The 24205-nt window shown below is 38.2% G+C and overlaps 1 protein-coding gene across 11 annotated transcripts in view; it reads left to right on the plus strand.

Moving 5' to 3' along the window:
• FAM184A (family with sequence similarity 184 member A) overlaps positions 1–24205 on the plus strand; it is a 121759-nt gene that overhangs the window by 35445 nt on the left and 62109 nt on the right. For all 11 annotated transcript variants that reach the window (XR_002072072.2, XM_019418213.2, XM_019418210.2 and 8 more), the window contains exons 2-6: positions 10767–11621; positions 12282–12417; positions 14031–14212; positions 17349–17546; positions 21336–21458. Coding sequence is in view for 10 of the 11 variants with exons in the window: in XM_019418213.2 (XP_019273758.2) it covers positions 10767–11621; positions 12282–12417; positions 14031–14212; positions 17349–17546; positions 21336–21458 (1494 nt within the window). In the remaining variant the exon portion in view is untranslated. The remainder of the gene's footprint in view (positions 1–10766; positions 11622–12281; positions 12418–14030; positions 14213–17348; positions 17547–21335; positions 21459–24205) is intronic.

Consider the following 24205-nt stretch of genomic DNA (forward strand, 5'->3'; position numbering starts at 1 on the left):
GTCGGTTAAGTGTCCGACTCTTGATCTCTGCTCAAGTCTTGATCTCAGGGTTGTGAGTTTGGGCTCCACATTGGGTATGAGGCCTACTTAAAAAAAAAAAAATTAGGAAAAGAAAACAAAGGCACTGTTTCCTTATTTATTTTCTATCTAGATGATTTATCCATTGATGTAAATGTACCATCCCTACTATTAATTGTATTACTGTCAATTTCTACCTTTATGTCTATTAATAATTGCTTTATGTATTTAGATACTCTTATCTCAGGTCCATAGACATTTACAGTTGTCATATCCTCTTGTTGGATTAATCCCTTAATCATTATGTAATGCCCTTCTTTGTCTCCTGCTTCGGTCTTTGTTTTAAAGTCTGTTTTGCCTGAAATAAGTATTTCCACCTTTTTTTATTTTGTTTTTTTTGCTTCCATTTGCATGATGTATGTTTTTCTGTCCCTTCACTTTAGTTCTGTATATTTCTTTAGGTCTGAAATGAGTCTCTTGTTAACAGCATATAGATGGGTCTTTTTTTTTTTTTTTTTTATTCAGTCACCTATGTCTTTTGATTGAAGCATTTTGTCTATTTACATTTAAAGTGATTATTGATAGGTATGTACTTACTGCCATTTTGTTAGTTGTTTTCTGGTTTTTTGTGTTTTTTTTTGAGAGAGAGCATATGTGTGGCACGCACATACTTACAAATGGGGGAGAGGCAGAGGGAGAGGGAAAGAGAGAAGCAGGCTCCACACTTAGTATGGAGCCCCATGCTGGGCTTGATCCCAGAACTCTGGGATCATGACCTGAGCTGAAAGCAAGAGTTGGATGCTTAACCAACCGAGCCATCCAGGTACCCTGTGTGGTTGTTTTTATAGTTCTTCTGTATTCCTTTCTTATCTAGCTCTATTATCTCATGGCTTGTTGGCTTTCTTTAGTGATACACTTGGATTCTTTTCTCTTTGTTTTTTGCATGTCCTACTACCAGAGTTTGGTTTGAGGTTACCGTTAGGTTTGTATATAACATGTTATGCATATAGCAGTCTGTGTTAAGTTCATGGTCTCTTAAGTTTGAACACATTCTAAATTTTTACTACCCACTGTCCACATTTTATATATATGATGTCATATTTTACATCTTTCTACTTTTTGTATCCCTTGACTAATTTTTGTAGACATAACTGATTTTACTACTTTTGTGTTTTAAACTTCATCCTGGATTTATAAGTGATTCATCTACTACCTTTCCTCTGTGTTTGCTTTTACCTGTGAGATTTTTCCCTTTATAATTTTATTCTAGTTATGGCCCTTTCTTTCCAGTCAAATAATACCCTGTAATGTTTGTTGTAAGGCTGCCTTAGTGGTGATGGTTTCCTTTAACTTTTGTTTGGGAAATTCTTTATCTCTCCTTCTATTCTGAATGATAACTTTGCTGGGTAGAGTATTCTTGGTTGCAGGCTTTTTTCCTTTCATCACTTTGAATTTGCTACTCCCTTCTGGCCTGCAAAGTTTCTGCTGAAAAATCAGCTGATAGCCTTTGGGATTGCTCTTGTATGTAACTGTTTTCTTTTGTTGCTTTAAAATTCTCTATTATTACCTTTTGCCATTTTAAGTGGACCTCCTTGGGTTCCTCTTGTTAGGGGCTCTCTGTACTTCCTGGACCTAAATGTTTCCTTCCACCCAATTAGGGTATTTTCAACTATTGTTTCTTCAAATAGATTTTTTACCCCTTCTTTCTCTCTTCTCCTTTTGGGATCCCTGTAAAGTGAATGTTAGTATGCTTGATGTTGTCACTGAGTTCCTTTACCTTGTTTCCATTTTTTGTCATTCTTTTTTGTTTTTGCTGTTCAGCTTGATTTTTCCCATACCCTGTCTTCCAGACTGTGGATCCGTTCTTGTGCCTCCCCTAGTCTGCCGCTTTTTCCCTCCAGTGTATTTTTTCAGTTACTGAATTCTTTCTCTCTGACAGGTTCTTTTTTATATTTTCTCTTTGTTGAAGTTGTCACTGAGATTCTCCACTCTTTTCTCAAGTCCACTGAATATTGTTATGGCAATTATTTTGAATTCTTTATCAGGCCTATTGCTTATCTCCATTTCACTTAGGTCTTATACTGTGATTTTGTCTTATTCTTTTATTTGGAAAGTATTCCTCTGTCTCCTCATTTTGTCTTACTCTCTGTGTTTCTGTGTATTAGAGAGGTCAGCTACACCTCCAGGTGTTGAAAGTAGTGGCTTTATGTAAAAGAGGTCCTGTGTTGTCCAGTAATGCATTACCCCCTGGTGACCAGAACCAGGTGTTCCACTGGGTATCTCTTGTGTGGGCTACGTTCCCCCTGCTGTTGTGACTGAGCCATATTTGCCTGCAGCCGAGCTGGCTGCACTGACCTGCTTTTCCTCCTGTGGGTGTACTGGGCAGGGTTTGCTCCCTGCACTGTTGAGAGGTCTCTCTGAGGTTGCCTAGGGCTCATTGGTGGGCGAGGTTGGGGTCAGGCTGTTTATCTGCAGTCAGCCTCTCTGCCATAACTACAGGTGCATAGAATAACAGGGCTTGCTCCCTGTGCAGCCAGCTAAAAGGGTCAACTGCTGGATCTGGGTTATCTCACCTTCTTCTCTGGGCAAGAGTCAGTTTGGAGTGGCACATGTCCCTGCTGGGGCTGGTTGCAGGAAGTGGTGGGACAGAAGCTGCTTTGGAGGATGCCTGCTAAGGTGGATTCACAGGAGAATGTAGTGCTAGCAACATAGATGGAGAGTGTGAGCTCTGACTCCATCAAGTGTCCAGCTATCTAGGCTGGGGAGGGGAAGAGAAATGGTGCCTGTCAGTACTATTATTCCTGGAGATATCTGAATATTCCTGCTGCTCCAGTGCACATTCTGAGATTAGTAAATAAATCTACACATACATCCTAGGTCCTGTGTCTTTGGTTGAGTTAATTATTATGCTGGCTCTTTAAGAGTGGGGACTCAGTTTTCTACTACCTTTCAGATTTCCTAGAGTTAACCCCACTGATTTTTAAAACTCTCAGAGTTAAGGCTTATTGGTTTTCAAAGCCAGATGTTATGGGGACTTGTATTCCTAGTTCAGGTCCCTAGTGCCTAGGCTGCCTGGTGTGGGGTCTATCCTCTTGCTTCTTTGTGCTTATGATGTCCCTCCTGTTTGTGGTTAGTTTCACAGGGAGTTTGGTTCCCAGTCATGTCTATGCCCCTCCTACCCTTTTCAATGTGGCTTCCTCTCTAAGATTAGTTGTGGAAGGTTTGTTCTTCCAGTTTTCAGAGTTAGTTGCACATATGTAGCTGCTATATCAAGAGTGTCCTGGAGGAGGTGAGCCCAAGATTCTAAGAAAATGTTTTAAACACATTTTATTAACATGCTTTTATGTAGCAAGTTTGCTAATACTATACCGACTCCAAAAAGGTGAACCATTTCATAGAAACATTAGATTCCCTAGGTAAGCCACCTAGAGCTCATCAATGTTACTTGATAATATGTGAAAATGTTACTTATAAGACTGGTATGTGAGTACTATTGAATATAAGTTATGGTTTAAAGCAATGGTCTGTGTTATTGCTCTAGAACAGATAGAATAGAACCTACATGGCAGAGGTCAATAACCCACTAATTTTGAGAAGTTAGAGTGTCTCTTTTCAATATTCTTTAAGTTTGGTGCTTTAAGGCCCAAAGTAACCTTTTGGTGAGTAGCTCAATTAGAAGGACTGAGTGTTTAATAGTAAAAATATATTTTATTCTTCCTTATACAGGATCTTTTTTAAAAAAAATATTGAATCTGAGATTGTTCCTTTATTACTTTGTAAGTTCCCTTGTGCCTCATATAGTACTTGTGTACTTGAGGGTAAATCCACACTTCCTCCCTCCTTCTCTCTCTCTCTCTTTCTCTCTCTGCTATTAGTCTATGTGTCTCTGCCATTGATAAGAAAGGGAAAGTGAACAAGTTCCCAGAAATTTCAAATAAGCAAAAACTAAAGATTGAGATTGGCTGGGAAACATCTGGAGGAGTAGTGATGAGAAGGGTCTGCACATGGTTGCTGTGTGTCTGAGGCTGTCTTCAGTGGGACATGCTGAGAAGGCTGGGGCTGGCCTCAGCAGCGAACATTAGCAGCATTGTTTATGTCCAGTGGAGAAGAGCACCCCTACTGCACTCTGTGAGGATAATTTCATCTCCCTATTAAGGAGAACTATGACTCAGTCAGACAGAGGTTGTCCATCTTCCCTCTTTACCTAAAGATCTCGGTCTTCAGCCTTGCTCTCTTGGGAGGACTTTTTCCTACTGTCAGCCAGCACCAGTCTTTCCACTGCGTCAGGCAAGCCCAGCCTCAGACTTTCTTCATGACTTCGGTTCTACAATTGACCCTTTCTGGGTCACATTTTCAACCTCTCTTTTAAGAAAAGTACTCTCCCTGGACTTTGATGCCTCCTAAGCCATTATCCTAGTTGTCCCTAGTTGTTTCCTTTCTTTTACCACCATTTCTTGGAGCTTTTCTCTACTAATGGACTGCCTCCATTCACTTACCATCCACTCACCCACTTTTGCCATTTTTCTTCCAGCTCTGCCCTCACCACTCTACCAAATGTGCTCTCAAAGACCTACTTCTGAGATTTAGATTCTGAATTCAGGGTCTTTGAGTCTTCATTTTTCTTGATTTTTATTCAGCCTTTGACAAGATGTATTGTTCATCTTAGACCTTGATGCTCTGCCTCCATTCCACTCTTACTCATCTGTCCAGCATGTTGCCTCTGTCTGTGGGTCCTCATCCTCCCTGCTGCCCCTGAACCCTGCCCAAGGCCTGTCCTCAGTCTTTTTCACTCTTTCTAAGTAGTTTCTCCCTTCTGGATCCCATCCAGAGCAACAGCTACAATGCAAGTACCTCTGCAGTGTGTTGCATGTCTACCTTTGTAGCCCTGGAACCCATTTTTCCCCTCACAGAATCCTGTGCTTTCCATTTCTGTGCCTTCTACTCTTAGCCCTCAGCTCACAATTCTCTCTCTGTACTTTATCCATAACATTTTGACTAAATGAAGAGATTCTGGTTGAGATAAAGTAAGCATTTCATTGAGAATAAGGGGAAACCCCTACATTACCACTGTCACTCCCATCCCTTGCAAAAACTCATTTTGTCTTTATTCTCCTTTGTGTAACTTATCAAAATTTTATTTGACTAATGGAGTAAATATTTGTTTAAGATTGGTCTCCACCAAGTTGCATGAGAATAGATACCATGTATATGCATCCAGCTCACAGTTGTGTTTACTCTGCCAGTTATAGACCTTGGCACATAGCAGGTGTGCAATATATTTTTGCTGAAGGGAAGAATAAATGAAGTAGGAATTGACCATTATAGATTTGCCAGTATGTTATCAAATTTTAACTAAGTAACTAGATTTTTAAACTTTTTCTCAAAATATGTGATCTTTTTCATAAGTAAAATTATTTCATAAGTAAAATTCTTTAAAATATTTAGTGTGATTTTTATAAATGTTTTATTGAGTGATTTTAAAGGAAACTTTCAGGGTGTCTGTTGGTAATTAATGAATGTTCCTTTAATTTTCTTTTTGAATTTTGATTGTTTTTTTCCTAAAATGAAGGCATTTTGAATATTCTTTTTTTAATATTGTTAGTGTTAATCTTTTAAAAGGGCTTAATGTTTTCTGACTGTAATAGTAACATACATTCATTATAGAAGGTTTAGAAATACTGAATATCCCCAGTTAAAATCTGGTTTCTTTCTTTCTTTCTTTCTTTCTTTCTTTCTTTCTTTCTTTCTTTCTTTCTTTTTTTTTTTTTTTGGTTTATTTCTTTATATACCTTCAGTATGTATCGCACACACATGCACACTTACATTTTTCTCTCTGTAAGATTGGATCTTGTTGATATAGTATTGTGTATTTGTCTTCTCTTACAAGATTTTTCTTATATTATGAAATATTCTCCTAAATGAGATGTGCTTTTTAGTGGTTTCATTATATTACATTGTATGAATTTAGCATCATTTATTCAATGATTCCCTTAGCAACTTTAATGTTGCTAAAACTGGTGGTATAATATGCAACAATTTAGCTTAACATATTTTAAGCTAATACACACATACTTTTCAATGAATGTACTTTATTGCTAATGAGCTAGATTTTAGTGGGAATATATTTTTATATTGCCAGTGTATTGTTTCAGTCTGCGAAAACAAAGTACTGTAGATCTTTCCACTGTATCTTCACATGGCTAAAAGAGAGTGAGGAAGCAAGCTCACTGATGTCTCTTATAGGCACTGATCCCATCATGAGGGCACCACCCTCATGATCTTGTCTAAACTTAATTATCTCCCGAAGGCCCCATCTTCAAATACCATTATATTGGCAGTTAGGGCTTCATTCAGTTAGATGAATTTTGTTGGGGGAAGGAGAGGGACACAATACAGTCTATAGCAGCCAACAACAAGAACTATTTCAGAGACTGTTTGTTGTTACCTAAGTAGCATTTTAAAGAGTAGATCTAGACTTATTCTCATTTTATTAGTGGGTAAGATTATTTGAAAATCTTCATAGAAAAAGTAAAAATTACTGACTATTCCTTTTTCACCCTGGAATATGTAGTTAAATCGTGCATTGTTGGCATAAGCTGGAGCTGCGAAATTACATGAAATTGTGGTAATAATTGTGCTCTCCCATTCTCTGAGTGCTTATTGTCCCAGAAAAACTGCAAATGGCTCTTAATGTCTTTAAAAATACTTTATGAAAAGAGATATTAGAGAGTTTCCTTTTCCCATGTGGAAAATAATAGCCAATATTATGGGTGATTATGATCACTCACCAAAGTTTCTTTTAAAGTTATTCTCGGGCACCTGGGCGGCTCAGGTTAAATGCAGCCTCGGTTAGATGTCCGACTTTGGCTTAGGTCATGATCTCACAGTTTGTGAGTTTGAGCCCTGCGTCGGGCTCTGTGCTGACAGCTCAGAACCTAGAGCCTGCTTCAGATTCTGTGACTCCCTTTCTTTCTGCCCTTGTGGTGCTCTGTCCTCTGTCTCTCAAAAAAAAAAAAAAAAAAAAGAATAAACATTAAAGACAAATTTTAAAGCTATTCCCATTTTCTCCATAAATAAATGATACAATGAATAAAAAAAGATTTATCATTTCATAGTGCTTTATATTTTTTGAAAAATATTTATATAGTATCATTTTTTAAATGTCAATGATAGGTTGATCTTATAATAATGATGTCACTAGGATAGAATAAATATGATCTCTATTTAATATTGAGAAACTTGAAGAAATTGGAGAAATTAAGTTATTTTACATAGAATGAGAAATCCAGTTTGGATCAGTTCTGTTACTTCAAGTCATATTTTCTGTGTGTTCAAAGAACATAGAATATTTCTATTTCTTTGGTCTGAGAAAGAGTAATTAATCAGAGAAAGATACTTTAAAATGGTTACCTTTGTAATTATGTAGAAAAGTGAACAGTCAGGGGATATCTTGTTAATGTCAAGTTGAAAATTCATATATAGCATTCTCATTTATAGTGGTGTATTTTAAATGGCTATTTAAAGACACTATTAGTTTGTTATTGTTGTTTTTTAAGATTTTAGAAACTTTATTTTAACATTGCTGTCTTGGAAGATACTATTATATGGCCAGTATAATATTTTCTTTCTTTTATATTTATACTTTCAGAATCAAATAATTGGTTTTCTTAATGTCTTAAGAAGCTGTAGTGGTAAGAACCCTGGACTATTTATTAGAGGGTAAACAAAGCTAGTGCAAATATTTTTTATTTTTGGCTGCCAACTTTGGCTGATGAGTTGTCAAGTGCGGAGCGCCTGGCGGGGGGCTCAGTCGGTCCAGAGTCTGACTTTGGCTCAGGTCATGATCTTACAGTTCATGAGTTTGAGCCCTGTGTGGGGCTCTGTGCTGACAGCTCGGAGCCTGGAGCCTGCTTCAGATTCTGTGTCCCCCCGACCCCGACCCCTGCTTGTGCTCTGTATCTCTCTGTCTTTCAAAAATGAATAAACATTTAAAAAAATTTTTTTTTAATTTTTTTTTTTTAATGTTTTATTTTTGAGACAGAGAGAGACAGAGCATGAATGGGGAGAGGGTCAGAGAGAGAGGGAGACACAGAATCAGAAGCAGGCTCCAGGTTCTGAGCTGTCAGCACAGAGCCCGACACGGGGCTCGAACTCACGGACCGCGAGATCGCGACCTGAGCCGAAGTTGGACACTTAACTGGCTGAGCCACCCAGGCGCCCCTAAAAAAATTTTTTTAAAAGATGACTTGTCAAGTGTACATCACAACAGGAGTCACTACTAAGGTCTCTTCCGTAATTACTCAACTTTGTTGTTGTAGTAGGAAAGCAGCTGTACACTACACATACACAAAGGGGCAGAGCAGTGCTCCAGTAAAACTATTTACAAAGACCAGCAGCAGCCATATTGGGCCTGCAGGCCATAGTTTGCTGACGTCTGGAATAGAATATCAAGTGAAATAGAGTTCCTCACCATATTTCCCTATTATTGGTCAGACATTTAGTTTGTTTTTCTTAAATTCTATTCTAATTTCACCTTTTAATCCATACTTTTGTATGTTACTGTGCTTTTATATCTTCAACTACTTTTCTAGGCTCTCTAACATCCTAACCCAGCTTGCCAAAATTGTTGTCAAGACCCCCATTTTTAACCAGTTGAACATTTACTGATTTACAAGAATGAATAGTGGTAAGGAAATGAAGGTGCTGGATATAAAGAAAAGATAGACTCCCGTGAATTTGGGTGGTCTTGGAAGCCTTATTAAAGGATACAGGACTTGAGCTGATGCTTCAAAAACTGCAGGGAAATCAAGTATTAGAAAAAAGAGAAGAGTATTGTTGAGAAATTGTTGACAAGGGGAAGCTCACATCTTCCCATAGTGTTTCATCCCTTGTTATATGAAATCCCACCATGGAGTGGTCCTTTTCAAGATCATTTCCTGGGATAAAATGATGAAAAGTGTCACTTATTATTCTCTAGGGATTCCATCTCTTGTATCATTTCTCTTCCTTCCATGTGCTTAGTAAGATAGTTAGGGGATTTGTGCAGATTCCCTGGGAAGGTCTGAGACCTGTGGCCTACACCAGCTCTGCTCTAAGCATTCTACAAATGGACTTCTCTCCAGATAGTTGGCATTGTTTTCCCTTAGTGCCTCTTTCAGTCTTTTGTGGGCATCAACATGATGGGTAGGTAAGACCCTGGAGGAAGGTTGTAGGAGTCTACCAACTTTCTTGGGTTATAGGCTACCTTTAGGTTTAAATGTGTAAATGAAAGGAGTCCTCTATGGTGATCTTGTCTAGCTCATTAGGGACATAACCTGGGATTTGGAATTAGGGTTATTTAAAAAAGGAGAAACTGGAAGTGAGCATTTATTTCTGTTCTGTGCACATATTTCCCTTTGGCAGTAGCTAGCAGGTGAAGTAGCTGGCAAGACAAATGGAGTCCTGCCATCTCTCAATCTTTTCACCTTTGTTATGATTACATCTCTCAATAGTTAGAGCAGACCAAGTGAGTATATGAATGGGGGCCTGATTCTGGAAGACAAAGCCCTGTGTGGAGAGAGTGAAGCCCCTGCAGTGGGGTAAGCCTCCAATGTGTCTTCAGTGGGGTAAGCCTCCAGTGTGTCTTCTCCTTCCACAAGTACAGCTACAGGCCTAGCAGGTGACCACCTAGATTTAGCAATAGCATCTGGTGTCACCAGGATGTGTGAAGAGCCAGGTAGTTTGTTTCTGTTGCCTCAGGCTGTATGAACAAGTTCTCTACAAAAATTGCAACACGTTTGCATCTTAATTGCCTCTGACTTTTGGGGCTGGAATCCATTTCTAAAGCCAGAATAAGATCACATTGAAACGAGCAAAGCTCCAGGACACTGATTTTTTAGCTTCTGGATTTTTGGATTGGAGAGTGTTCATTTCTTTTTACTTCAGAAGAAAGTGGGTGAACCTGTAAGCCTTAAGTAATAGTCATGAATATTGTACTGTTTGGCCACAGTGGTATGATGGAGGGTATCAAAGAACATACAAGAATGGGAGCATCACTACAAAGGGAGTATGTTGTCATTTGTAATTAAGGTTGGGGAAATGTCAATGGAATCATTAAAATCCAAGGACTAAAATGAAAATAAAGACCTTTGCCCAGATACTCTGGCTCTAGAAACCTGGCTTGCCTGGATTCAGAGGGAAAATTAGGCAGTGAGTAAAACTATAGTGTTTAATATGTGAGCAGAAAAGTACTAACTGGATTTTGTAAGGAGACCTCTAGGAACTTGGAGAGAAGAGGATCAGCTTTAAAAACTGACCATAGGAGAATTAGAAGAGGAAATTTCTAAATTTAGAACGTACCGGACATTAAACAGATGAAAGAGCCTTTAAGAAGACTTAAGGCCTAGAACTTCCACTCATGCAAAGCACTAGAGTAAGGCAGATACTTTGAGGCTTTTCTGCTGATCCTCACCCCAAACTAGACTGGACCCTATGGAGAACTCCTTTCTTCTAGGCTTCCTTTGTCTCTTTTCTCCTCACTGTTTCATTTATAGTGGAATCTTCAGATGCAACTTTTCAGGTTGTGCTAAGGTAAAACTTTGCTACGTAAATCAATCTATGAATCTAAAACAATGCATGAAGCTCAGTATTTAGTATTTACCATACCCAATTTTGTGTGTTGAAAAATATCAATCCAAATGGAAGAATTAACTTCCAGTAAGAACAGAACATGGTTTGCTCAATTCTTTCCCTTTTTTTAAATTATGCAGGTAATATATGCTTTAAATACTAAAAATGATGAGCATGAATCTGCAATTCAGGCCCTCAAAGATGCTCATGAAGAAGAAATCCAACAGATTCTTGCAGAAACAAGAGAAAAAATATTGCAATATAAAAGCAAAGTAACAGAGGAGTTAGACCTGAAGAGAAAGATTCAGGTTTTAGAAGCATCATTAGAAGACCACATAAAAATGAAGCAGCAGGCTTTGACAGAATTTGAAGCTTATAAGCACAGAGTTGAGGACATGCAACTTTGTGCAGAAGCCCAGCATGTCCAACGCATAGTAACCATGTCTAGAGAGGTTGAAGAGATCAGAAGGAAATTTGAGGAAAGATTACGGAGTTTTGGGCAACTCCAAGTACAGTTTGAAAAAGACAAACGGTTGGCATTGGAAGATTTGCGAACTGCTCATAGACGGGAAATCCAAGAGCTGTTGAAGTCCCAGCAGGATCACAGTGCCTCGGTCAGTAAAGGGCAGGAGAAGGCAGAGGAACTGCACAGGGTGGAGGTGGAGACATTAAACAAAACACTGGAGGAGCTAAGACTTGAACGGAAAAAGCTAATTGAGGATTATGAAGGCAAGTTGAACAAAGCTCAGTCCTTTTATGAGCACGAGCTTGATACTTTGAAAAGGTCACAGCTTTTTACAGCAGAAAGCCTCCAGGCTAGCAAAGAAAAGGAAGCTGATCTTAGAAAAGAATTTCAGGGACAAGAAGCAATTTTAAGAAAAACTATAGGAAAATTGAAGACAGAGTTACAGATGGTACAGGATGAAGCTGGAAGTCTTCGCGACAAATGCCAAAAGCTTCAGATAGCACTTGTTACAGCAGAGAACAATGTTCAGGTAAGTAAAGCCTCTCACTTTCAACCTATGGATACCCACTCTCTCTCCCTCCCCAGTTTTGTCTTTTTCTTTTCAATTAGACTACTTTAACTTTTTTTTTTTCCATTTTGCTTTCTTCTGCTTTTCCTTTGTGAGAAAAATCAATAAAGGGGCAATTTTTACTACTCTGTAGTTATTATCTACTACTAGAATTTCAAATACTAAAGGCCCATAAAGATAACTTAAAACCTGATAAAGAAAGGTTTCTATTGAAATAACGTGTTGATATTTTTCACAAGTGACTTGGGAGAGTTAAAATACTGGGCTTTAGTTTTAATTATGTTTTCTCCTTTACCTTCATTAATAATGGTCTGCACAGTGATCAAAAATTTGTTTTCTAAACCTGAAAATAGGTATAGAAAATTTCGTAGCTGTTTTTAATATCTGTAGCATTTGAGTGGATTAAAAAAGGTTGAATAGCCTTTCATGATTGGGTCATATGATTTATGAAGGTAAGTTCTAAGTGCTATCAAAACAGATTTAAAACTAGGTATCATTAACTGCAACTTTTGAATATGAGAAAGTTGATGCTTGTAATTTAAGTGAATTGGCATCATTAGCTTAGCTAATTAGCTTCGCATCATTCTTGCATATTAGTAATGGCTATTTGATCATTCTTAGGTTCTTCAAAAACAGCTTGATGATGCCAAGGAGGGAGAGATGGACTTACTAAGCAAGCACAAGGAAGTGGAAAGTGAGCTAGCAGCGGCCAGAGAACGTTTACAACAACAGGCTTCAGACCTTGTCCTCAAAGCTAGTATGTGTGACCACAGTTCTTGGTGTATTCCTTAGCTAAAACCAACACTAAAATGTTTACTCAAGACAAAATTTGCCTTCTCTTCTCATACTTTAACATTATTTAGATTCTAAATATTTTAAAGGACTCTAATTTCTTTTTAATCGTAAGATAAGCAAATAATAACTTATTTTTAAGATATATATTTTTATACAAAAATTAAGAGCAGGTATTTTATCACCAATAAATCATTCACTAAAAGAACAAAGAAGCATTCTAAGAAGTTTTTTTGTTCTTTAAAAACATGTTTTAAAGTATTTAAATTAGTGGAACTATATGTGAATTATAGTGCCTCATTTCATTTGGCTTATTAATAAGGATCATTTACATACTAAAGCTGAGTTGCCTATCCTAATATGGCTAACGTTCTCATTTTATAACCTGTACTAGAGGAAGTGGGTGATTCATGTCAGTTCTGAAGTTACATTTTGCCCAAGTGTTTAGTGTGCCAGATGAAGCCATTTGAAGTAATTCTTTGAGAATGTCATTTGATTTGATTGGCTCATCTGTGAATTCCCAGATGACCTTTCTCCTAAGTAGTAGTTTTTCAACTTTAGTGTGTATGAAAATCACCCAAAGGGCTTGTGCAACCACAGATGCTGGGCTCCAGCCTCAGAGCTTCTGATTTAGCAGGTCTGAGATGATCTTCACTGCGGGCTCAAGTTCCCAGGTCTGCTGGTCCAGGGCAATTTGAGAACCACTGGCCTACCTAACACATGCTTTCTGAGACCTTTATCTCACACTCATTTTTCATCTCTCTGTCTCTCTTATTGCCCGTCTCCCTTTTTTGTTGTTGTCATTTATTTATTCTTTGATAACTTGCTGACTTAATCTCTTAATCCACCTTAGTTCTTTATCAGGTTTCTTGTCTAAAACAAATTCAGTTTCAACCAAACCACTGCCTTCCATATTTACTACCCGTGTACAAATTTCTTTCTCTTTAAAATTTTTTTTTAATGTTTATTAATTTTTGACAGAGAGAGGCAGAGCATGAGTGGGGGAGGGGCAGAGAGAGAGGGAGACACAGAATCCAAAGCAGGCTCCAGGCTCCAAGCTGTCAGCACAGAGCCTGATGCGGGCCTCGAACTCACAGACTGTGAGATCATGACCTGAGCCGAAGTTGGATGCTCAACCGACTGAGCCACCAGGCGCCCCTAAATTTCTTTCTCTTTATGTGAGAATTTGAAAAAAGAGATTAGAAAAGAACAAATTGCTCATTTTGGCACTGTAGTGCCATCCTCTTTGTTTGACTCCCAAGGCTTTTTTTTACATGCATCTCTGAGAGTTGCTTCTACTTCAGCTTGTTTAGTGTGCAATCTTAAAAAAGGGTCCTGGGTACAGTGATGTAGTGATGTGAAAATAGACCTTTTCCTCGTTTAAATTATTCTACTTGGATAAGAAACATTCCCATGGTAAATATTTCCATTTTATACGGTGAACAAACCAAAGTACTGTTTGTACATGCAGACTATTTATTTCACTCCGGTATTAAGTACAATTGTGTCATTAAATATAAACTTTTACACTCAGTGCAACAAATTTTAAATTGCAGAGTTTTTCTTTTTGGGGTATAGGTCATATTGGAATGCTTCAAGCGACTCAGATGACCCAAGAGGTTACAATTAAAGATCTAGAATCAGAAAAATCAAGAACCAACGAGAGATTATCTCAGCTTGAAGAAGAAAGAGCTTTTTTGCAAAGCAAAACTCAGAGTCTGGATGAAGAGCAGAGGCAGCAGATTTTGGAACTAGAGAAGGTAAAAAGCAGTAGAGTTTGCCCCCCACCCGCTGTCCCACAACAAAGAAAGGAAAAGAAAAAAAGTTCGGTTTTCTCAGATTTGATTTAAAAAGTGTTTACTTCTACTTCACAGTAACAGTCAATTTTTATTTAATGTTTATGTATTTTGAGAAAGAGAGAGTGGGGGTGGTGCGTAGGAGAGGGAGAGAGAAAATCCTAAGCAGCTCACATGGGGTTTGAACTCACAAAACTGTGAGATCATGACCTGAGCCAAAATCAAGAGTCAGATGCTTAACCAACTAAGCCACCCAGGAGCTCCAATAACAGTCCATTTCTTAATTCTAGTAAGTTTTTGTCTTTATTTTGAGGAAAAAGATATAAAGCTGGACTATCTATTGTACATGTATTCAAAATGTTTTTTTCAGATTTTTAAAAAACTTACATCCAAATTAGTTAGCATATAGTGCAACAATGATTTCAAGAGTAGATTCCATAGTGCCCCTTACCCATTTAGCCCATCCCCCCTCCCACAACCCCTCTAGTAACCCTCAGTTTGTTCTCTGTATTTATGAGTCTCTTCTGTTTTGTCCCCCTCCCTGTTTTTATATTATTTTTGTTTCCCTTCCCTTATGTTCATCTGTTTTGTCTCTTAAAGTCCTCATATGAGTGAAGTCATATGATTTTTGTCTTTCTCTGACTAATTTCACTTAGCATAATACCCTCCAGTTCCATCGACGTCGCTGCAGATGGCAAGATTTCATTCTTTGTGATTGCCGAGTAATACTCCATTGTATCTGTATATACCATATTTTCTTTTTCCATTCATCCATTGATGGACATTTGGGCTCTTTCCATACTTTGGCTATTGTTGATAGTGCTGCTATAAACATGGGGGTGCATGTGTCCCTTTGAAACAGCACACCTGTATCCCTTGGATAAATGCCTAGTAGTGCAATTGCTGGGTCGTAGGGTAGTCCTATTTTTAGTTTTTTGAGGAACCTCCATACTGTTTTCCAGAGTGGCTGCACCAGCTGGCATTCCCATGTATTCAGACTATTATTAACAATTTATAATGTAAAAACTTAAGACATTTCAACGTATTTCAACCAGAAACTGTGAAACTCTTATTTCAGTGGAATGTACATTGTGGTTGATCATATGTTTTTGTACTGATGAAATGTATTATTGCCTATACACCTAGGAAATTTCGGTAAAACTTTTGGCAATCATTGAGCTCTGAAAATTCATATACCAACATATTGAATTTCTAGATTAAACAAATAAGACCTATCATTTGTAGAGTAATTGCTGAATATTTATTGCAGTTGTTCAGATATCAAATGGGAGTTTTGGAATCTTTCTTTCCCTCAACAACCAGGCATATTAAAAATAAGTCTGATCTCCTTGCCCTTTGCTCACCTTCCATTCACGCCTTACCTGAGTGCCATGTGGTTTCTCTTATGACGACTCCACAGAATGTGTGTTTGCCCCAGCCTCCGGGGACATCCTGGTTGCTGGACTTGATGAATCTCATCCAACAGTGTTACTTATTTCTCTCTGATTTACAGCATCTCCCTTTTGGTATTTCACATTCTCCCACATTTTCCTCCTGCCTGCCCGGCCTTGCAGTCTTGTTTGTGAGCTTTCCTTATGTCTGTTCCCTTACCATTTACATTCCCCAGCATTTTCACCTCATTCTATATGCTTTTCCATTCTGGTAACATCAGCTGTCACTTAAGTGATCCCTCCCAAATCTGTTGGCCTAGGCCCCATCTTTTCCCTAAATTTGTGCCGTGTGTGTCTAACTCCCACAAGATATGTTGGTTTCTCACAAACGTGTCAAATCAGCATGCCTAGAACTTTCTCCCCTCAGAAGTACTTTTTTTTTTCCCCATTCCTTTTTTCAACCAATAGCACTACTGTGTGTGTAGCTTGGTAAATTGGTCGTTATTGATTACTGTTTCCTTAACCCTCTTACCTGTTATGGAGTCCTCTTGGCTTTTTGCTCCCTTAATATATTTTTATTCCATCATATCCCTTCATACCCTTTCGCGGATTCTGGGTTTAGGTTTAGATCATTGTTGCCTGGATTTCAGTTACAGCTTCCTCAGTGCTCTCCCTGCCTCAGCTCACTAGCCTACTGTCAACATGACTGTTGTTAAAAATATGTCAGTTACATAAATTGCAGTGATTTCTCATTCCTGTCAGAATAAAAGTCAGAGTCCTTAGCATAAAAGACCCTTTTTCATCATTTGATTCGTGCCCCCTGCTGAGCCCCATTCCTTACCACTGCCAGCCTCATATCTGCTGTTCCGTCCACACCGCTCAGCTACATGGTCTTCCTATCTTATCTGAACTTCATCACCTGGCTGGCTACTGCTCATTTTTCAAAATGCTGGAAATGGTTTTGAATGCAGGTTTTTGACACCAGATCTAGGTTTGAAATTTTCTCCTCTTTCATTTCCTGATGGACTTGTGAGAATTAAATGAGAACGTGTCATCAGCAGCCTAGATGTTTTCTCTTCTGGAAAGCCTTCCCTGATGTATGTATGTATGTATGTATGTATGTCTCTCTCTCTGTCTCTCTCTGTCTCTGTCTCTGTCTCTCTCTCTCTCTCTCTCTCTCTCTCACACACACACACACACACACACACACACACACACCCTTTCCCACCCCATCCAGGTTAGTCTCCTTTCCTGTATACTCTTACAATGTGTGATGTACACTCCTTTCATAGAATGTATAAAATTATATTTCCATTGTCTTTTGCCTTTTTCCAGACTGTGACTGCTTAAAAGGCATATAATTGGCACTCAGTGAAATTGTATTGAATATCATCTGAGTGGTAAATTGGTAAGCCATTTTGTGTACAGCTTTGACATACAGGAAGGCTTTCTGTCTTAAGCTCACAGATGTGCTAACTCACACTTGGTTCTGACCTAGCCTGTTTTATTACTTGTGTTAAAATTATTAATTTTGTCTGTGCTACCCTGTCATTTTCTGAGAACACCAATGATGTAATCTCATGTCCAAAGTCTAAATTCCATAGTACTCAGTTCATTCAAATGTATGTATTTATTGAGTATTCAGAATACTAATAGCAGTAATGAAAAAAGCAGGTGTAATTATTGATCTTTATTTGCTTTAATTTTAGAAAGTAAATGAAGCAAAGAAAACTCAGCAAGAATATTATGAGATGGAGCTAAAAAATCTGCAAAATAGATTGGAAGGAGAGGTTGCTCAATTAAATGAGGCTCATTCTAAGACTTTGGAAGAATTAGCTTGGAAGCACCACATGGCAATTGAAGCTGTCCACAGTAATGCAGTTAAGGATAAGAAAAAACTACAAGTGGTGAGTATAAATTCAAGGTAGCATTGCATCGTGAACTGGAAGGGTTTCTGTAATGATCCAGTATGACCCATATTGTAGAGTAATGGGTTACTTCATTCTGATGGCTGCTCTCTCATAATCTGTAAATCATGATTCAGAGAGTAATATACTTAAAAATTCTTGATATCTCCTGTGTGTAGATTGATAGGAGGCATTCCTACTTTGTATGAGCCATGGTAGTACTCCCTTGATCTTGAGCTGTTTCTTCATGAGACACTGTCTTAAGTGTGCTCCTCGGGAAGCCTCAACTAGCTGAAGCACTTACGCTCCTGTAGATGTTTCCTTTCGCATAGTAGAAGAAACAAGGTGTCTGACAGATCTGGGATTTACACTGAGCTCTTTGTTTACTGGCTGCCTAAATTTGGGCCTCAAAAACCATGCCTGTCCTCGTGTGACAGATGAAGAGGAGATCCATCTTATAATGTTCCTGTGAAGGTTAAGTGAAATAAAATGTTAAGAACTCAGACATGTCCTAGCATATAGTGATAAATAAATGTTAGTTTTTAGTATTTCTTATAGTGTGCCAGGCACTGCAATAGTGTTTTCCATCTGTTTTTTTACTTCATTCCCGCCACACTCATAGGTTTAATTGCTGCACCCGCTTTACTGAAGAGGAGATAGAGGAAAGAGGTGAAACACTTGTTCAATCACATGCAGCTAGTAAGAATCAGTCAGGTCTTGAACTCAGGTTTCAGATGTCAAACTCTAAGGCACTTAACCACCACATAAAAGCATGTATTAATGATGATTGTTGTATGTTTTACATAATAGCTTTTTAAAGTTTATTAAGAGCTTTCTTGTATACTCCTCATTACTTAAGGCTTGAAGATTAATGTCATTTTTATTATACAGGTGGTGAAATAGTTTTAATAAACCTAAATGATGTATTCAGTGCCACCAACCTAGTATATAGAAGAAGCAGGATATGAATTGAGAGATTCACCTCTATGTCTCTTCCTTTTGTGACACAACTAGTTGGAAAAAATATTCAACACTTGAACTTAATTAAAAATTCAAATAAAACTTCCTGTTAAAATGTTATTTCTGTTCAAACCTGCTACTATATGTTTATGTAGCTGGAGACAAATCTTAATGACATGTCATTTCTCAAAATTGTGGTTGTTATTTTCTGTGTGCCAGCTCACTATTCCAGAACGAATTTGTACAGCTTTAATTACGTGGTGCATGTACATGCTTACTGACTCTGTATGTCTGTGTCAGTTGTTCAGGGATTTATAGTGAAGTATTCAGTGGTAACTGCTGCTTCAGTAAGCTCTTCCATAGCTATTTTTTGTTTTGTTTTTTCATCTCTACATCCCTTATTCACCTTAGCCTTCTCCCTTATTGTGATATTTAACCTGCAGGTGTTCTGCTTTTTGCCTCTCTTTACTCCTCTATATTAAGTTCTAAGTGCTAGAATCTAGGCATCTTTCATCAATATCATTTTTACCTCATTACTTCTCTCTTAATTATACCCTTGCCCACTGAATTTCAATTTCTGAGCCACCTAAAAATCTGCTTTAAGCTACTTACATTTCTTGCAATCTTTCTTTAAAATGTGGTTGCTATAAAACACATGACATGCATTTCCTGTGTGTGAACATAGTCAAAACTCATGATAGCTTTATCTATCCCCTTCCCTTTTCTCAAAATAACTCATCACTTGCTGTTTCATTCCTCTCTTGCCTAGCTAGCTCATGTCTGAGCCTCAGCTCAGACCAGCCTCCTTTTAGAATAGTCTTTCTCCAATGTCACATTATCTTTTATTATTTTTTTAATGTTTATTTATTTTTGAGAGACAGAGAGAGACAGAGTATGAGCAGGGAAGGGGCAGAGAAGACACAGAATCTGAAGCAGGCTCCAGGCTCCATCTGAGCTGTCAGCACAGTCATCTGAGAGCCTGATGCGGGACATGAACTCACGAGCTGCGAGGTCATGATCTGAGCTGAAGTTGGCTGTTTAAGGACTAAGCCACTCAGGCGCCTCATGTCACATTGTCTTTTAAAGAACATTTACCTAAAGGTGACTTCTTCATTCCTTATTACTTAGTTATCAAAAAGGATTATATTTTTTTTCATAACTTGAGTTTACCCACCCCATTTGAAAGTGACTATATAGAGAATACATGCAGAAAAGAGTTACCATTGCAGGCCTGAAGCTGCTATCCTTAGAAAGGCACATGGTGCAAGGTTGGCCCTTGCTAGTATCTGGGAACTTGAATTTCGGGAGGGTTTCCACCATTCCCTGATAACAACAGCTCATATGCCTAAGGTGTTTATGCAAACAATATGGTTTCTGCTGAACGTCCACTTTCCTTCATGAAGTCTGGGTGTTTGGCACATGGTAATCAAGTACCTATGTGATTAGCCCCGAATAAAAAACCTAGGCAATGAGTCTCTCATGAACTTTACTAGAAGACAACATTTCACATTATTGTCACAACTTGCTAGAGAGTCCTGTGTGAGAGGACTCTTGGAAGCTTGTACCTGGCTTCCTACAGGCTTCACCCCATATGCCTTTTTCCTTTGCTGAATGTGCTTAGTATCCTTTTACTATAAAGTAAATTATGACTGTGAGGACAACTATATTCTGAGTCCTGTGGGTAATCCCAGCAAATCATCAAACCCAGAGTTTGTTTTGGGAGCTCCACAGAACTGCATTTATTACTCTTCTCACCTTCCACTATAGAAATACTGAACTGCTTGTAACATACCAGGCTCTTTTGCACCTCCATGGTTTTTGCACGGGTTTCTTCTGCTGAACATGTTATATTTCCCCCTTGCTTCACCTCTGTTCCTAACTAGTACACTCCTTCAAACTCTACTTAGGAATTGCATTATCTGTGAAGGTTTCCTCACCAAGATAGAATTTACCAGTTCTCCATCCATGCACTCCTGTAGTCCCTATGGATATTTAATTTTAATCACATATTCTTTTTTTTTTTTTTAATATTTTTAACGTTTATTTATTATAGAGAGACAGAGAGACACAGAGCATGAGCAGGGGAGGGCAGAGAGAGGGGAAGACACAGAACCTGAAGCAGGCTTCAGGCTCCGAGGTGTCAGCACAGAGCCCGATGCGGGGCTTGAACCCACAAACTGTAAGATCATGACCTGAGCCAAAGTCGGTCACCCAACTGACTGAGCCACCCAGGCGCCCCAATCACATATTCTTTAATTGCTTGTTACCTTGAACTTATTAAGGGCAGGCCCCATGTGTTAATACCTGTGTATCCCAAGTACACATCCCAAGTAGCATGCCAGATAGTAGGTGTTCTTCAGTAAGTATCAGTTTTACTGGCATTGTTTCTTTAGATGCCTTAATTTTGTACTTGGTAACTCTTGACCATGTTCTCGTGTTCCAGAAATGTTACTGGATTTTGGCTCTTTTTATATAAATATAAAAAATTCTGTATTTAAGAGATAGTTAGAATTTTTATTTATCTCCCCACATTATCACATATAGCATACATTCCTGTTACTGACTCAGCTTGATCTAGACAAGTCAAATATTCTTATCATTTAAAAAAAATAATTATTTAACCACATCATAAGTGATTCAGAATGACAGAATCTAATCCCTTAGGATTAGTTAGGTTGACTAATAACTCCAATATTATTAATTAACAATAAGGCTAATTTGAAGAGCAAAATATCAAAATATAAAACAGAATAGTAGTCTTTTTCTTGAGGTCTTTGAGGTATATGATGTTTGCAATTTTGTTAATGGTTAAAAATGTCTCTTCCTAAGGAATTAGAGGAACAGTATAAAAAGGAGAAACTAAACCTAGAAGAGGATAAAAGTCAACTTCAACGAGAGCTGGAAAACTTGAAGGAAGAGCTGGAAGACAAGCTGAATACAGCCAATCAAGAGGCAAGAATTCTTTAGCCTTATCACCTGTGTTATGTTTTATCCATAACATCCTTATTTGGTAATGTTGTACCAGAGATGGTAAAATATCTAGAGTAAAAATAAGCACTTTGCTTCATGCTGAATTTTTCATAATACATTGGTTATATCTTACCAGGTAAAAATTTACTACCCAAAACATTAGACCCAGGTGCTTTTGTGGGGAAAAGCAAAACAAAGGATAATGTCACCATATGAAAGATAATTGAAAAGGTTTATACACCCTTTTGTAAAACACAGACTTAGTATTCTCTACACTGTATCTCCATTTTAAAAAGAGAGATTTTATAACATCTGGAGAGTGACATCTAAAATAATTTTTAAGTGCTATAAGAAAATAGTATTCTTTAGCTTAGAAAAGGCTAAGAGTATAAAAAGAATGTGAATTCACAAATTCTGTTGTGAATAAAATAAATGTAAAGACAATTTAAAAATTCTAATATTGTTTGTTCTTTTCCTTTCTCTCTGTAGCCCAGGTTCACCTGTACCCTAGAATAGCCACATCTGTTGTCTTTTTTTTCCCTTCCATTCCAGTTCATCCTTCATGTGTGTGGACAGTCTTGTCTTGCAGAGTGCTCTTCCTAAGACAAGTTCTTGTCTTGACATTTCTCATCTTGTCAGCTGTTCCTGCCTCAATAGCGTCATCTCTCCCAAGATTGTCTAAGTCCTGCTTTCTCATCACTCAGCTGCTGCTCACAGAAACCATGCCAACACAGGAGTGCCCCTGGGCATGCTAATCATTTGCACCCAGTCTTCCTTTACTTATCTTTAAACATTTATTCAGAGAAGGCACCAATCACTGTGTTTGGGAATGATAGAATTAAGACTGTTGCGGGTTTCCCCTGCTTATCTGTAGGTAGAGTGTCCTCAGAAACCTTTTGTAAGCTGAAATGGTGTAAGGTGAATAAGCAGTTATGATTAATTTATATGGAAAATTGAGCATTCCAAGACCCCAAAATTAACCTCTCTTAGGCTTTTCTGATACCTTAGGACCCATCTTGCTAACAGATACACACAAAAAATATCCAGCAACTGCACAGATGCTCACAGACACAGTTCAAAGCTATGGTAGTGTGATACTGAAATGCTGAGTGCAGTTCCGAAGGAAGGAACTAGGTGGGGCCCTCTCACTTCCTGGGGTGCGTGCTGTTTCTGTGAGGGTTCACTGCAAAACAGATGCTGAATGCTATTTTATTTTTTGCCTTTTTTTTTTTGTAAAAGTGAAAATCTCTCCAGATTATTTCTGTTAGCAAAAATAGGTACTACTGTAGGTATTTTGTGAAAGTGAAGTAGCATAAAATGAACTTTCAAAAAGCAGGTGTTTTAGCTATATTAGATTAGGTCAGCCTCTCTTCTCGTGTCCAAGATAATTCACTGCTACTCCATATTTGCATACTTCTCTTAGCAGGATATGATCCTTGCAGTTATGGTGTCCTGCTCTCATTAGAAGGCAGTTTAGTGACCATCTGTGTTTCTCATTAAGCTCCCCCAGGGTCTCCTCTCAGTTGCAAATGGTTTAAGCATTCCTGCAGTCTACACACTGTAATCTCACTGAGAAGAGCTATAATAAACATGTAATTGATTTTCCTTTTAGATACTTTCTCAATTATGCTTTAGTACCCTGGTAATGTTTTGGTACCATATTAGAATATGCCCCAAGAGGAAAGAATTGAAAATGGTGGAGCAGCATGGAGACCCTCAGCTCATCTCATCCCTGAAACACAGGTAGATCAGCACCAAACCATTTTGCACACCTAGGAAATTGATATGAGGATTAACACAATGATATGCATAACTTGAGCCACAGAACTCAGCAGGAATTCACCCCAAAAGAGAAAACAGGAAGAAATGACAGGCAGGGGCTTAATCAACACAGATCTAAGCAAGATGTCTGAACTAGAATTTAGAATCACTATAGTAAGAACACTAGCTGCGGTCGAAAAAAGCATAGAATCCCCTTCTCTGGAGATAAAAGAAGTAAAATCTAGTCAGGATGAAATTAAAAATGCCATAATTGAGATGCAATCTTGAATGGATACCACGGCAGCAAGGATGGATGAAACAAAGCAACAAATCAGTGATATAGAAGACACAATTATGGAGAATAACGAAGCAGAAAAAAGAGGAAAACAAAGGTGAAAAAACATGATAAAAGACTTAGAGAACTCAGAGTCTTATTAAAAAGGAATAACACCGAAATCATAGGAGGCCAAGAAGATGAACAGAGAAAAAGGGGTCAGATGGTTTATGTGAGCAAATGATAGTGGAAAACTTTCCTACTCTGAGGAAGGACACAGACATCAAAATCCAAGAAGCACAGAGAACTCCCATTAGATTCAACAAAAACCAAACATCACCAAGGCATATCATAGTCAAATTCACAAAATACACAGACAAGGAGGGGGCACCTGGGTGGCTCATTGGTTAAGCGTCTGACTTTGGCTCAGGTCATGATCTCACAGTTTGTGAGTTCAAGCCCCGTGTAGGGCTCTGTGGCTCGGAGCCTAGAGCCTGCTTCAGATTCTGTCTCTGTCTCTCTCTGCCCCTTCCCTGCTTGCACACACGCTGTCTCTCAAAAATAAATAAATAATAAATAAAATACACAGACAAGGAAAGAATTATGAAAGTAGCAAGGGGAAAGAAGTCCTTAACCTATAAGGGAAGGCAGATCGGGTTTGCAGTAGACCTATCCACAAAAAGTTGGCAGGCCA

Source organism: Panthera pardus, unplaced genomic scaffold (genome assembly GCF_024362965.1).
Source record: "Panthera pardus isolate Hobbes unplaced genomic scaffold, ASM2436296v1 HiC_scaffold_17, whole genome shotgun sequence".
Taxonomy (NCBI): domain Eukaryota; kingdom Metazoa; phylum Chordata; class Mammalia; order Carnivora; family Felidae; genus Panthera; species Panthera pardus.